The 15492-nt window shown below is 38.1% G+C and overlaps 2 protein-coding genes across 2 annotated transcripts in view; both read left to right on the forward strand.

Annotated features, from left to right (window-relative positions):
- LOC140157840 (uncharacterized) overlaps positions 1–6771 on the forward strand; it is a 32726-nt gene extending 25955 nt beyond the window's left edge. Inside the window, exons 6-15 of the mRNA XM_072181087.1 lie at positions 30–164; positions 713–924; positions 1165–1255; positions 1714–1899; positions 2437–2568; positions 2912–3196; positions 3946–4320; positions 4600–4788; positions 5404–5535; positions 6677–6771. Of these exons, the coding sequence (XP_072037188.1) occupies positions 30–164; positions 713–924; positions 1165–1255; positions 1714–1899; positions 2437–2568; positions 2912–3196; positions 3946–4320; positions 4600–4788; positions 5404–5535; positions 6677–6771 (1832 nt within the window). The remainder of the gene's footprint in view (positions 1–29; positions 165–712; positions 925–1164; positions 1256–1713; positions 1900–2436; positions 2569–2911; positions 3197–3945; positions 4321–4599; positions 4789–5403; positions 5536–6676) is intronic.
- A 52-nt stretch (positions 6772–6823) lies between these two features.
- LOC140157841 (uncharacterized) lies at positions 6824–15425 on the forward strand. Its single transcript, XM_072181088.1, has 11 exons — positions 6824–6920; positions 7369–7569; positions 8032–8142; positions 10436–10618; positions 10863–11000; positions 11660–11950; positions 12299–12478; positions 12653–12769; positions 13535–13705; positions 14204–14349; positions 14993–15425. The coding sequence occupies exons 1-11, from the start codon at positions 6824–6826 to the stop codon at positions 15146–15148; spliced, it is 1791 nt and encodes a 596-aa protein (XP_072037189.1). The 3' UTR covers positions 15149–15425.
- Positions 15426–15492: the final 67 nt, after the last annotated feature.

Genomic DNA, 15492 nt, shown 5'->3' on the forward strand with positions numbered 1-15492 from the left:
AAAATTATACAAATGTTTATACTTTGCAGCGGCACCTATTTTAAGATCTTGTAAAGATCTCATGCTAGCAGGTTACAACACGGATGGCTATTATGATATTGACCCTGATGAGCCGAACTTTGGCGAACCAGCTTTCACAGTGTTTTGTAATATGACAAACACAGGTATGACACGGGACCAGAAATCGGACTCCTTATACTGTACTACTGTCAGCCTATAGGGTCTACGGTAGGCCAGAGAAAAATGTTGGGGTATATGGGCCTTCCCACCAGCACGAGGAAACAAACGAAAACAAGTATCCGTTAATCTAATGATAAATGCATATCTTCGACGCAATTAGTGAGTCGCACAATGGAAGTGTCATGTATGCACAAGTAGCGATTAGTTCCGCAAGCATTCCCGCAAAAAATTATGTTGTGCCTTCAAAGATGACTGGGAGTCCCGATTCGCATGTATCTATTTTTCTGGCTATTTCTATGCACGATGCTTATATTATTCTTAGCTTACTTTTTAATTAAACGATGTCACATGATGTGCGATATTTGTAACTAGGTAATTCAGATTAAATCAGATTAAGTTTAATAACTTCACTTGAGAGTATCCACAGTAGGGGGCGATCCAATGCTCTCCCGTCTAATGTTCTGATGAAGATAGAGCCACACCTGAAAAAAATTATTTAAAGTAATTTTGTAATGATATTCAATATTTCTAGGTGAAACCATAATCCATCACGATAGCGAATCAAAAGGACGGGTCAAAGGTTATAAAGACAAAGGCGACTTTGTCCTGACACCAAATTACTTGGCATCATCTGTGGAGCAAATGCATCGTCTGATAGGAGTATCTGAGCACTGCCAACAATACATTCAATATGATTGTTCGAAGTCTAAGATGTGGAAGGGGACCACAACTGATAAAGCCGAGGTTTGTACTCACAACACAGTCACAGAATCACAATCTACATGATGCCACCACCTTCTCCTGTTTACTTTTCCTTGTACTCCTTCATCAACATCATACTTTTTCTTCTTTTTTTGTATTATTATTATTATTATTATTATTATTATTATTATTATTATTATTATTATTATTATTATTATTATTATTATTGTTGTTGTTGTTGTTGTTGTTGCTGTTATTGTTTTCTATGACTGCTATTATTAGGCTTGGTGGTCGACTAAAGATGGTGGCATGATGCTTAATTGGGGCGGAGTCGATACAGGGAAATATGGATGTTCGTGTTATACGAATTCAGGTAAAAAAACAACATTAAAGATCATTGAACAAATAATCAACTCTCTTTGGTTCTTCAATATTAACAGCCCATCCGTCAATACCATCCACACATACACATCCCCCACACCTCACAAACACCACCCCCAACACCCCATTCATCCAGATGAGCCTACTAATACCAACGGCTGGCGGCCGTACAATTACTTACGAATATACACCAAAGTGCACTGCAAACGCCAAATATTGGCGACATGTTATGTTTAGGATTTAAGATTATGCGACATGTTAATTTTCCCAACAATTAATGTGCTGATTTGGGGAACCATACGAGGATCCAGTAAAACGCAATATATAATTGTATTATACAAGAAACGCATATGGCTATAGATTCTGTCAAGGTTCACGCAGATTCATGTTTTGAGCAAGTCTTTATTATTACTTGTTATATTCAGGTTTATCTTTTGAAATTTGTTTTAGAATGTTTCAACACAGGTAAAGTCTGTAATTGTGACGATGATAAGATCCAATGGATGACCGATGGAGGACTATTAGATGATAAAGATTCATTACCTGTGTATAAAGTGTATCACGCACACACAGAAAACGATGAGAGGGCAGGTTGGCATACTCTTGGTCCCTTACTATGCTCTGGAATGACAAATGGTAAGCTTATGACCGGGTGATATTGGTGGCTCTGAAAAGAGCCGTGTCGCTTGATTTGTGTCATTATGGCAAGCGAATAATGTGAGCCTATGTGTCGGGTGTGTTTGTGTACGCGGTGTTTGAACTAGAGTGTGTACTTGGTGGATGTGCCTGTGTGTGTTTAAAACAATGTTGTTTTAAGTTACATCAGCAACTTTGATCAACTCATACATATCAAGACATAGAGCTGTTTTACGCGTTTTTCTCAGTTGGATTTATCAACCCAATGCTATGCCGATAACCGCTTGTTTTAGCAATAACCTCTACCATCACATAATGTTATCTTGCTTATTTTGGCTATAACCTTTATCATCACATAGTGTTGTCTTACCGGGTTTGGCAATACCTTTTTAACAATGTGTATGTTATCACACGAGTTGGGCGTAGCATCAGAAATGTTCCCCCACAGATCCACACTCTACTTGAGTAGTTTTCCTTGGTTCAAATCTCAAAATAGAGGTTTACCGTGTATGATCTCAATATCAATTGTCTATACAGATTTACCAATGTATCGGACATGTGCTGAGCTTCAACGTGCTGGTTATGTAAGAAACGGCTCCTATTTGTTAGATTCAGATGGTCCTGACGCCGGAGACCCACCATTTGTTGCATATTGTGACATTACAAACGGTACTAGATGTTTACATTTTTTTTCTCTTTCACAGTAGTTTATACTGTTGACCAGATCAGCAGTAATTGCATAATAAAAAAAATGCATTTGAATGAAAGAAATAGTTTCTATTGTATTACAAAGTACGTTCAAAAAGCTCCGATTCTTGTTACTATAGGTGATCAATAATAATATAATGTAAATGTACTTTTTAAAGAATAATACACACATCATAACTGGAAATCATTTGTTCATTTTAATACATACTTTGTGGCCCTCCCTGAAGTATTTTATTCGATTCCTTAATTCCTGCTAAAAGTACAACAGCATATGCTTTTTTTTCATTTAATGAAAATACTGCAGGTAAAACTTACATATTTCACGATCTTCCCGAAGCGACTGATGTAAAGCAAGTAACGGATTACAATCGTGTGGTGAATTACGCACCTTCCATCAATCAACTTAAAGAACTCGCTTCCTTGTCCGCGGAGTGTGGCCAAGAGTTGCGGTTTGATTGCAATTACTTCCCATTATGGGATACTGATCTCGGTGAAATGAAGGGCTGGTGGCTGAATATTGATGGGCAGAAGATGAATAATTGGGCGGGTGCAGCTTTGGAGGATGTCGGCTGTAAATGTAATGATGGGCGTAAGTTAATATAAAAAATAGTGACATTTTGAGGTTTGTTAGATTGGGATTCTTTCAAGTCAACCGTACGCTGCTCGCTTGATATGTTTCTTTATTTTTAGCATTATTTTAGATATTACTTAAAGGAGTATTTCGTGATCCTTGCATCCTCTTTTTATGACATTTTTCAGAAGATAACCACAAAAAAGGTTATGTCAAAAATTTTGATTCCAATTTTGCGTTTGCGATTTATGCATGATCATGTGTATTACACTGCTCCATAGACAATGTGTTGTAATCAAATTTCACAATATCTTTGCTAAATGAATTAATTTGCAAGAAATATTTTGTTTCTAGTGATATAAAATCTCAACTTTTTTGGAGAAAAGTGGGGGGATGATGCTGTAGATCACGAAATTCCCTTTTAAATGATGGGATCAATAATGGTTACCAAAATAATTTTCCCTTTTTGACCTCCATTTCTGGAATATCGTGTTTATAATCATCACAAAATCTCTACGATCAATGTCCAGTCGCTGGATGATTGCATTCCATTCCTTATGAACTACCAACCTACATGTAATAACATTTTTGTCTGTTTGTCACTTTGGTTCAATGTGAGCGACGATTGCCTTTTTAATGACGTTTTTGTTTTTGTTATTCTTCCTTTTTAATTGAATTGATTTGTTTATTTTTAGAAATGTAAATGTATTATTAATAAAAAATAATATTCATGTATTTATTTATTTATTTATTTATCCCTATTGCAGAATGTCCTGCGGATTACTTATCATTTCAAAACTCTTGTTATAAGATCCACACTTCTACCGCATCAAGAGATGACGCCTCCAAAACTTGCACTGCAGCGAATAGTCATCTCGTTGATATAACATCTCAAGAAGAACAAGACTTTTTGGTCGGACAATTAACGTCACAAGGGGATGGTAGTGCGTGGATAGGACTCTCGTCGCAAAATACCAACGACCCATTGTACTGGACGGACAGCTCACCACTTGATTTCGAAGCATGGGATAGTGATGGTAGAGAGGAAGGTGGTACGTGTATTCGGATGAGTAAATGGAGTAATTACGAATGGGACGATAGAACCTGCAGTAAGGTTTACAGATTTTTTTGCGAGTTTGAATGTAAGTTATTGTTATATTATTATACTGTTACTTGGTATTTCCTTTTCTCTAATTTTTTTCTATTTTTCTTTCTTCCCTTCCTTCTTTTCTTTCTTTCTTTCTTTCTTTCTTTCTTTCTTTCTTTCTTTCTTTCTTTCTTTCTTTTTCTTTCTTTCTTTCGTTCTTTCGTTCTTTCTTTCTTTCGTTCGTTCGTTCCCTCCTTACAACATACAATAATAATTATATTTATAATACATTATAATTACATTTATACACATAACTTGTTATTGTTCAACACAGTGGGTTCCCCTACACAATCAAGTGTATGCACATGTAACTGTGATGCCCAAGACGGGATCAGTCGAAGTGATGAAGGCTGGATTATTGATAAACAATTCCTTCCCGTGTCTGAGCTTCATTTTGCTGCTAATACTAGGTTTGACAGTGAAGGATTGGTTACTCTTGGAGCATTCCAGTGTCAAGGAATAGGTAAGAATATAAGTTTAGATCGGCGAGTAACACAAATACTACTGCATTCCTAAGTAAAAGGCAGGATTATTTGTGGGAAAAAACTGGTTACAAAATCCCACTAATCCACTTTGCTGGCCAGACAGATATTGCCTTTTACCTTGGTAGTGCCAACAAGCACAAGTGCCATATCGGCATATCTTCTTGAGTGTTGGATCAGCCACTTTGTTTGCTTGTGCTGAACACTGAAGTATGTAGCAGCGAAAGATGTCAAATACATCTTTGATTCTAAAGATAAGCAAATGTATACAGCTTTGATTCCAAAGAAACGTATAATTCTGAAAATGTAAGCAAATGCGCATGGTATTCAGCTTTGACTATAATGATTTATGAAATATCTATATGCAAGAATCTGATTGAAGCAGGGAAGTTGAGACTCGAGAAAGCAACATTCCTGAATGACTAGTGACTAAGCTAATGACAAAACTGCTACCAAACAGTCAGGCATATAATATTACGCAACTCGACAGGAAATTAAGTAGAGCCATTGGCTGTCTGGTTGTTCAAGTCCGTACTCTTACTCTAGTTAGTTAAATGGAGATAATCGGATCCTTCTTGTACGATTTTGTGTTACAGACATACCAATGCTATCCTCATGCGACGAATTACGTAGTGCCGGGTTCAACTCTTCTGGTTGGTATGATATTGATCCTGATGGTCCAGAAAGTCCACTGTCTTCATGCAGCGTTTATTGTGATATGATTACAGGTAAGAACACCGGGGTGATTTCGTATTGATATATATATTAGGCAGGTTCATCCCAGGAAAAAACTAACATTTTTTTCCTACCAGAACCATACGTGGCACATACGTTGCTTGGGTTAAAAGGATCAAAAAAAGCCCACGGGCCACCTTGATTTTTTCCCTGAATCCAAGATGGCGGCCAAAATCCCCAAAATGCCGCTAAAATCCTTAATAAGTCATGTTAGTCTTAGAATGTTATAGAACTATTTTATTTTACCTTCAAATTATATGCAACTATCGTTGAACAAATGTGCACAACAACAAAAATGGTAATACATTGGAATCATGGAAATCGATCTATGTGGTCCGTGGGCTTTTTTTTTAATCCTTTTTAACCCAAGCAACATATGTGCCAAGTATGGTTCTGCTAGGAAAAGTGTTAGTTTGTTCCTGGGATGAACCTGTCTATATCTTTCTGCCTTTGTGACCAATTCAACATCCGACTCGTTCATATGGCTACCCGTGCCTTCACATGCCTCACTTTATCGACAAGAATAAATATTTCACGGTGAATTCACTCGGATAAAAGTATGAAAGAACAGTTTCTGCTGTGTTTTGGGTGGGATTTTTCACAAAGTAGTAATACAGATAATGAGGAAAGTCAGCCTATCTTGCGAGAAGAGGTGAAGTTGCTGTGAAAATACTGATAAAGGGCAAGTCACCAAGCATAGACAACATTCCATGTGTCCAGGTGAGCTTGTTCAAGAAGCAGGTGATGCAGCTATTGATGTGCTTACTAAGATATGTAACAACATTTGGAAGACAGGCAACTGACGTACACCTTGGACATAGTCACTAGTGATCACACTCCTCAAAAAAGGGCAACTTCCAGCTTTGTCAAAACTACCAGACAATCAGCCTCATCAGCCACCTCAGCAAAAAAATGTTAAGACTCATCTTGAACAGACTGAAGAACAGGCAGTCTTCAGAGCAGGATGGAGTACAACTGAACAGATATTCAACCTTAGAATACTATGTGAAAAATATCTCCAACACCAGCAGGATCTATAGCATGTCTTCATTGACTTTAAGTAGTCGTTTGATAGGGTGTGGCATGCTGCGCTTTGGGCCACTATGAGAACCTATAACATCAACCCAACACTAGTTCATACCATCGAACAGCTGTACCGCAATGCCATGAGGGCAGTGTCGGCCAATGGAGGCGATAGGCGATTGGTTTCGAACAACAGTGGTGGATAGACAAGGATACCTGCTATCACCAACGCTTTTCAACTTATTCCTTGAAAGAATCATGGCTGGTGCGCTTGAGAACCACGAGGGAACGGCCAGCATTGGAGGCAGAGTAGTATCCAATCTTTGCTTTGCAGATGCTGGCAGTAAGCAAGAACGTAAGTCCCTGATTAATAATCTTCACCAAACATCACAGAGGTATGGAATGGAAATAAGCGCAGAAAAGACGAAGCTGATGACCAACAATTCATCGCACTGATATCAGATGAAGGGTCAAACCTGAAGTGCTCGACAGGATTTCACAAACAACCAGTGCCATAGCAAACTTAAAGCTATTGTGGAATGACAAGAACACCTCTCTGGGATCAAAAATCAAACTATTGCGCACCCTCACCATATCCATCTTCATGTATGCTTGTGAATCGTGGAAACTGACAGCAGACCTGGAAAGGAGAGTACAAGCTCTAGAGTTGATGTGTTTCAATTTCCGTAAGATCCTCCACATCTCATATAAAGACCACGTGAAATATTTCACCTCATGAAAATAAAATATTCTTACCATTGAACTCGTAACCATTCAATATTTGTATACTATTGCCTTCACAGGATCAACAGTAATCCATCATGATAGCGAGTATCGCCGACTAGCAATCAGTGAAATAGACGTAGCACCTGACGAAGCGTCATTCCGTCGGCCTGTAACCTACAAGGCACCTATGACACATATAATAGCTTTACTAGAATCGTCATTATACTGCCAGCAATTCATAAGATGGGATTGTCATAATGCTCCTATATGGAATAACGGTGAGTCAGTTTATGTCAGTAAAGACTAAGAGTCGTTTTTCCTATTACCGGAGTGTCTTTGATACACGCACGTGTTGTGGCGGGATGCAGGTAGGTATAGGATCTTTTAAATTCGGCTGAATATTTAACATGACGAGTCTAGATGGGCTTGATTAAACACCCTATGTAGAGTCTAATCGGGCTCAATGTAACACCCTATGAAGAGTCTCATCAGACTCGATTTAACAACCTATAAAATGTACCTATAAAGAGTCTAATCGGGCTCGATTTAACAAACTATGAATCGTCTAATCGGGTTCGATTTCAAACCCAATGAGGAGTCAAATCGGGCTCGATTTAACACCCAATGAATATTTTAATAGTGGTGTCATTGATCCAATCTTTCATGCGTATATTAATTAATTAATTCATTCATTCATTCATTCATTCATTCATTCATTCATTCATTCATTCATTCCGTAGGTGGTACTGGATCGCAGCTTACATATTGGATGTCTCGAGATGGCGAACAAATGTTGAATTGGGGTGGTGTTAATACTGGAGTAGAAGGCTGTTTATGTAGTACTACTGATGGTAAGAATTATCGTCATGAGTGGCAAGTGTATGCTTATAAAATCTAAACTTAACGTTAGCCCCTTACCCCAAACTTATATCAGTGTGCAACGAATAATGTTATTCATTCCAATCCTAAATTCGAAAACAATTCCAAATTCTTAATTCCTATACATATGTGTTAATTCAATTAAGCCAATTACTTTTACCATGATAACCGTCAGAAATATAACAAGTATCTAGTGAGCTTACCCCGTGGACACTGGGGACTGCTGTATAATCCGACGCTTCTATAATCCGAAGGTTCTTTAGTCCGAAGGTTCGCTAGTCCGAACATGTGTTCATAGCATTCGCTAGTCCGAATTTTAAAAGAGGTTCTCTAGTCCGAAAAAAATAAAAAGAGGTTCTTTATTCCGACGGTTCTTTATTTCGAAGGTTCTATAGTCCGAATTTTAAAAAAGGTTCCCTAATCCGAATATTAAAAGAGGTTCTTTAATCCGAATTTTAAACACAGTTCTCTAGTCCGAATATGATAATAGGCTCTATAGTCCGAATTTAAAAAAGGGTTCTATAGTCCGAAATTGCAAAAGGGTTCTATAGTCCGAAACGGATACCGTGTTCTTTAGTCCGAATCACTAAAAAGGCTCTATAGTCCGAATTTTTTTAGAACATAAACATTATTTTACTGCGTCCTCTAGCTAGATAATAGCAGAGTTTATGGTAAACGGATGACGCTACTTTTACCCCCCCGTCATCAAAAACAAATCCTGCGTACACGCCTGATATCCCCCAACTTACTGTAAACAAAGATCCTAAAAAATACGATATTTGCTCCAAAAATGTTGACATATTGCATCGTAGATTATGTAGTATCTTACAGTATATACTATTTTAATAGAATGAACAAAAGATAAAAATGAAGAAAATACCACCAGAATGAAGATAAACGTCAATGTATGCTACGTAAAATATCCAGAAAAGCAACCATGTTGAACTTCAGCGGATTTGTATTTAACAATTGATGATTTGAAACAAATGATGAAAATAAAATTCGGAATATAGAACCTGTTTACCAATTCGGACTAAAGAACACGGTATCCGTTTCGGACTATAGAACCCTTTTGCAATTCGGACTATAGAGCCTATTTTCATATTCGGACTAAAGAACCGTATTTAAAATTCGGACTATAGAACCTTCGACATAAAGAACCATCGGAATAAAGAACCTTCGTAATAAAGAACCGTCGGATTAAAGAACCTTCGGACTAAAGAACCGTCGGAATAAAGAACCGTCGGACTATAGAGCTTCCACCTGGACACTACTGGTCATCTAACAGTATTTCTGATTGGTTGATAACTTGAAATGCTTATTTTAATTGCCAATTATGACTAGGCCTTCTACTTTTTATGGTCGAACTTGCATTTGCAGATGATCTTGTTAATACCATCCTTGATTGGTTCAAAATTGGACACAATATTAATTTTGGCCAATAGGAAGGTAGTTCTCATGGGGTTTTAAGTACGGTATCCAGCATCAAGATATTAGAAAGGTTGCGATGTTCCATACATCCTGCGCGGACCGTGCGTTTATACGTCCGTTTATAGCTCTAGTCTCAGTTCCAAGCTGGATTAAGCTCCTTCGTTACAAAGGAGCACAAGCCGGCTGCGACCGAGACCAACATCTGGTCTGGTTATAGGAGGGCGACATACAGGAAATTTCGTGCTCTCCAGGTCTACTTCAAAACAGCATGCTTTTAATTATAACTATAAACCAGGGTTAATATGTCGCTTAAAATTAATTCTATTTCAGTGCTTCCCGAATATTATGGTTGCCAAAAAACAAATATTTCGGAGCACTACATGCATATATCATGAACTCATTCTCAAAAAAAATACTTTCGTGGGGAAAATGAGTCGTGCTGCATGCACCGTAGTGACACCGTATAAAACTGTAAATTTCAACCTCCAACGTGCGTTATCCGTCCGTTTGCACCAAAGATGCAAATCGCAATCTCTTTTTATACGCTCGATCTCATACTTAATTCAATGGATAATCTGTACGTTTGAACCGCACGTATGCAGTGGTATGAATGAAGTCAAATTATCACACCTCACTGTTGTTGTTAATATAATGATTTCTTACAAACAAAAAAGATCATATTTAGACTTCCCTTTGTATGTAATATATTGTAAAATGGCAAATAGCATTTCAGTATATCGGGCAGGTATTTAGTTCTGTCGGGCTGGTAACTTTAATTGGTTACCGTGGTTTTCAGCCTGGCTGGCTATATTCCCCCAAAATCTTTTCTTGCAGCTTGTGATGGAAACCCGAACTATAAATGCAATTGTGATGCAGATGATGATGTATGGAGGTACGATGAAGGACTGATAATTGACTCCAATAAATTACCAGTCACTGAGCTACGATTTGGAGGGATTAACCATTACTTGGCGATGGGGTTCTATACATTAGGACCATTGGAATGCTTTGGGAAAAGTAAGTTATATCTTTCATAATTTAATCATTCAAAACAAATAATGCGCATATGGATAGGCCTACAGTATATTATGTCAAGACAAGGTACAACAAATTAACAGAGACTTTGTTCGCCCTAGATTAATGTATCTGAAGACACTTCATTATTTGAGTATCTATCTTAAATTCCAAAGATTACCAATTTTGCTCTCTTTTCCACATCAAACTTTGTAAATGTAATCATCATCATGCTATTCAAACATAGGTCTCAGCACCCCAGTTTTGACGTCCTGCGCAGATCTTCGGGATGCTGGTCATACGAGGGATGGCTATTACAATATTGACCCTGATGGATTCAATATTGGCGTGGATTCATTTGCTGTCTATTGTAACATGTCCACAGGTTTGTAAACAGACGCTTCATAATATAACTACACTACGTATCGTCACTAAATACCTTTGACCAAATAATCTACATGGTGGGTGTGTTTACGTTTTTATCACTGTGACAATAAATTAACGTAAACTTTTTTTATTATCAATAACTCCGTTTATCAATAGCTTGCATTCGAGTTATTTTGAGAAATCAAGTCTCTCAAGCCAAAATGCCATAGACTTTGATTGTCTTAAGACCATTCTCCGCCTTTTGTGATAAATGCGACGGTTTTCGTATTGTGCTGCGATTTTTGGTTGTCCGCTGCATTTCCACTAAACCTTAGCTACGGTCTGCCTTTGCTTCCTTATCAGATGTTTTGCCGCTGTATCAGGATGATTTTTGCCACAACGTTGGAGTATTCGCTTGCATTTTACATACTAATGATCAATTCATTTACTCTAAAGAAAATTTGGCGATCATGTATTTTCCATTCAAATCGAGAATAACCTCCCTTCGTAAAAAACAAACGCTCGTTTCATCATAAAACTATATTGAATAGGAATCGTTTTTCGGTGCAGCATCGATGTGACGTGACAAAAAAGATGGATCCATCCGCATGTTGCAATTATTGTATCTTTAATTCCTCGGTTTCATATTCTTCTTCACTTACGGTGTGTCTGTTTCAGGAACATCAATCATAGGTCATAATCGCGACGACAGAGGCCTCATACGTAACTCAGCATTTGACACACTACTGGTAGAATACGACGTAACATTTGACCAGATAGACGCCCTCGTCTCAATATCATCCCATTGCCATCAGCAATTAACATATGATTGTTACGGTTCGACGATGTGGGATACTACTAATGATCCATACGGCCATGTAGGATTCTGGCAGTCGGAAACAGGAGGAGTTCGGTATAACTTTGGTATTGGGACGGGATTGCAGGGATGTCCATGCTCCTTTGATGGAAGTGAGTCACCCGGAATTAACTTAGAATCATACGTAACTCATCATATGGGCCGCCATCATGGGAGCCAACAGGCTAAACGTCTCCATGCCAGCGCCTTAGGGACCGTGGCCGAACGATACAGAGGCCCCGGGACAGAGGCCAATTGATTGCCCCTTTCCTTTTTAGAAGACCAACTTGGTGAAAACAATTTAATTCACCCAATTTCATTTTCATGGGTCATAAATCAATGTGATTTTGAATTTAACAGATTGGTCTGTAGTGCAAACGACAATTTAATACATTTATTTGCGTTTTTTATGTTATTAAAAGTGAATAATTATAATACATTTGTTAATCACCACCTCGTAGGTTGTGCAAACCCGAATGGATATTGTAATTGCGATGCTGATGATTTTACGTGGAGGACTGATGGGGGACTTGTAACTGATAAATCTACTCTGCCGGTCGCAAAAATCAGATTTGGTGATACCAATGAAGACAAAGAGAAAGGCTTCTATACTTTAGGAAAACTCGAATGTAATGATCAAGGTAAAATGCAATCATAAGCACACCGACATACACTCACCCTTCCCACGCACACACTATGCATCCCACATCCCCCACTGATACCATCCCACAATACATACCCCTCACCCCGCAACCAATATGCTCGTAATATCTGTGATATATATACTTAATACCCAATACTTATCTATTTTACAGTGTTCAGTTCTTGTGATGAGTTCAAATCTGCAGGTTATGTGACCGATGGTTACTATGAGCTATATCCCAATGGGAAATCAATGCCTACAGAAACCGTATTCTGCAATATGTCACACGGTAATATAACATCTTGGTATAATAAAATTGTTCAATATTTATTTGCTTTCTCCAGCCAGTGATGCATGCGCATGCGCACATATTATTTTAACAATCTCTTACATTACCAGCCGTCAACGAGAGAACAAAAAGACATGCGGATTGCGGACTTTATATGTTACTGCCTTTAGGAAGGTGAAATATATTTAGAACATAGCAGTTCTTTTCCAAGTCAGACAGGGAAAGTATCATCTTTATGTTTATGAATATAAGTGATCATTGAAAATACAAATCTTTGTCGATTTATATGCTCCGATAAGTAAATGTTAGCGTATCCTATACATCATCTTAATCGCTAAACATGACGGAACTTATGCATCAAATGAGTGTGGTTAATTCAATGTTTACGTCAGGTAGAACAGATTAAGAAATCTTATTCCAAACCTTTAAAATCAGAAGATAGGCGAGGTCTGCCTGTTTCTATAGACAAGGGGCAGTCTTCAGTGAACGGCTCTTTTTCAGAGCCACCAAAACCTTTTATATTAGCAGATAGGCGAGATCTGCTTGTTCTCTGTTGACAAGGGGCAGTCTTCAGTGAACGGCTCTTTTCAGAGCCATCAGTAGGCAAGGGCGGTCTACTTTGTCTTGAAGAAATCAGAGCTACTCCTGACGAAAGTTTGACAGTTCTAAACTTGTCCGACGGCGAACCCGCTAAAAACCTACTAATTGTTCTGATCCCAATACTTATCACTTGTATACTTTGCCTTGTTTTATAATAACACGCAGCATGTCCAGTGTATCGAACTGGCAGAGATTTCCATTATCAATACCGGTTTCCTGAAATTCCGGACTCCGTAACATCTATTGAATTTTCGGTGAAAGCGGCATCCGGCGCTTACATTGCTTTGTCTTCTGAACCAAACATGATTCACGCTGGATATCCACTCTATGAAATAGGTAGGTAACAATAGGATTAAATCATTTTGTTTTTCCTTTATAAATAAATACCTGACAGACAACAGGACTTGTGAATTCACTCGGATGAAAACACACTGTCTAATTTGGGTGGGAAATGTGGGCGGGGCACTCAACTTTAGAAGTGACGGGGATGAGCAGACATGAGTTCGAAGCTAGGGGTCTTTTGGTGAGAGATTTGATATCAAAAAGGGGGTCAATGGGTGAAAGGTGAGACTGGCGAACGTTTACCAAAAAGGGGCTCTTTATGTGCGACTGGGAAAACAATTTTGGTCAAATATAAAAACTGACAAATATTTGATACAAAAACTAACTTTCCGTACCTCAATATTGGCCGAGCATGTTGAAAAGGTTTTATAATTATGATACGTTTAGTATTGCATTTACGTAAGAGCCAGCTAGACATACAAAACGGTTTTTAGCTGCTATCGTACCAATCAAAAGTCTTGAACTTTACCTAGTACCTTTTTATCTTCTCAGGAATAGGTGAAAACAACGTACATGCTCTTATACGAAGATGTATCAGTAATACGGGATGTACCATGGTCAATAATGCAGCTCCCAATATGCTGAATCAAGGAGAGCATCGAGACTTCTATATCAATTTTCAAAATGGTCATATTCAGGTACAGTGAACATTTATTGATATTTATATTTTTCCGGGATTCGTTTATGTATAGTATTCTGGTAGCATTACATTAAATATTTAAATGCAGCTGATGATGAAACTAATTTGTTCATTAAAAGCAAAGCAGTGCTCGATATAACGCGAGCCCTTTGGCCAAAAGGCCAGTAAGACGGTCTCAAAACTGGTTCCAAATCAATCGAAGGCATTGCTTGTTGATTTGCGAGTCTGAATTATAAGAAATGTGAGCCAGTGTATTAACGGTAAAATTTTACTGTTTGAGAATAGTTCAAACCTCAGGGCCCGTATGGCCCTTAAAGATGTTGGCCTCTTCGGGAACTGCAACATAGCTCAACAACAATGCGCTCCTAATGCATCACAATACAACAATACTAACGGTACCACCCCTGAGCACTACCTGCGGTTCTTACATTGACTCTGATTGGTCAATTATATGATATTTTCACTTTAATTACCAATCAAAATGGAGCTTTGCAAATAATTCACCCCAATTTTTGGCGGGGTGAAATCATTCCAACAATGTTGCTGATTGGACCAATTTATAATGAAAACTTCTTTTTGACCAATCGACAGGTAGTTCTCATAGGGTTAACCATGTCTTGACTCTTCCTAACCATTTTCAGGTTGGCAGAGTGGGAGCCGCACCATTTGCCGAAGCCGTTGACGGTACACCATTACTGGTCAAGTATGTCGCTTTCTCTACTGCTGATAACATTGAAGGGGAATGGCTATTCCCCCAGTTTTGTATTGGTTTCTGTAAGTATGGTGGTATCAGGTAGAACCAACAAAAGGGTAATTAAAATTATGACATACAGACGAAATATATGTGTATTTTGAGCCGACTGTGTTGTATTCTCTGTTACTGTCTCTTTTTTAAACTAAAAGTGTTTATGATGACAAATTCGTGTCGATGACAAATGGGTTATACAAGTACAGGCAAGTATTATTTTATCATGAAAAAATCTCAGGCAAGTATGATTTTGTTCCTTTTCACGTTGGTTAATATGTTAAAGAGGAAACCCCGCCAGAGCAGTTCTTCTGGGGTGAACCAAACATGCCTGGTTATCAAATTAATCAGTAACAAGGTTATCTCTGAATTTGTCAGGTGCTAATTGATGCAATA

The sequence above is a fragment of the Amphiura filiformis genome, chromosome 7 (assembly GCF_039555335.1).
Source record: "Amphiura filiformis chromosome 7, Afil_fr2py, whole genome shotgun sequence".
Classification (NCBI taxonomy): domain Eukaryota; kingdom Metazoa; phylum Echinodermata; class Ophiuroidea; order Amphilepidida; family Amphiuridae; genus Amphiura; species Amphiura filiformis.

Bases quoted from the DNA above. Each gene is read 5' to 3' on its own strand.
- LOC140157841 (XM_072181088.1), top strand. From the start codon at position 6,824: ATGGCTGGTGCGCTTGAGAACCACGAGGGAACGGCCAGCATTGGAGGC. The intron at 7,570-8,031 runs GTGAGTCAGTTT...TTCATTCCGTAG, and splicing joins TGCTCCTATATGGAATAACG to GTGGTACTGGATCGCAGCTT. The intron at 12,770-13,534 runs GTAATATAACAT...AATAACACGCAG, and splicing joins ATTCTGCAATATGTCACACG to CATGTCCAGTGTATCGAACT.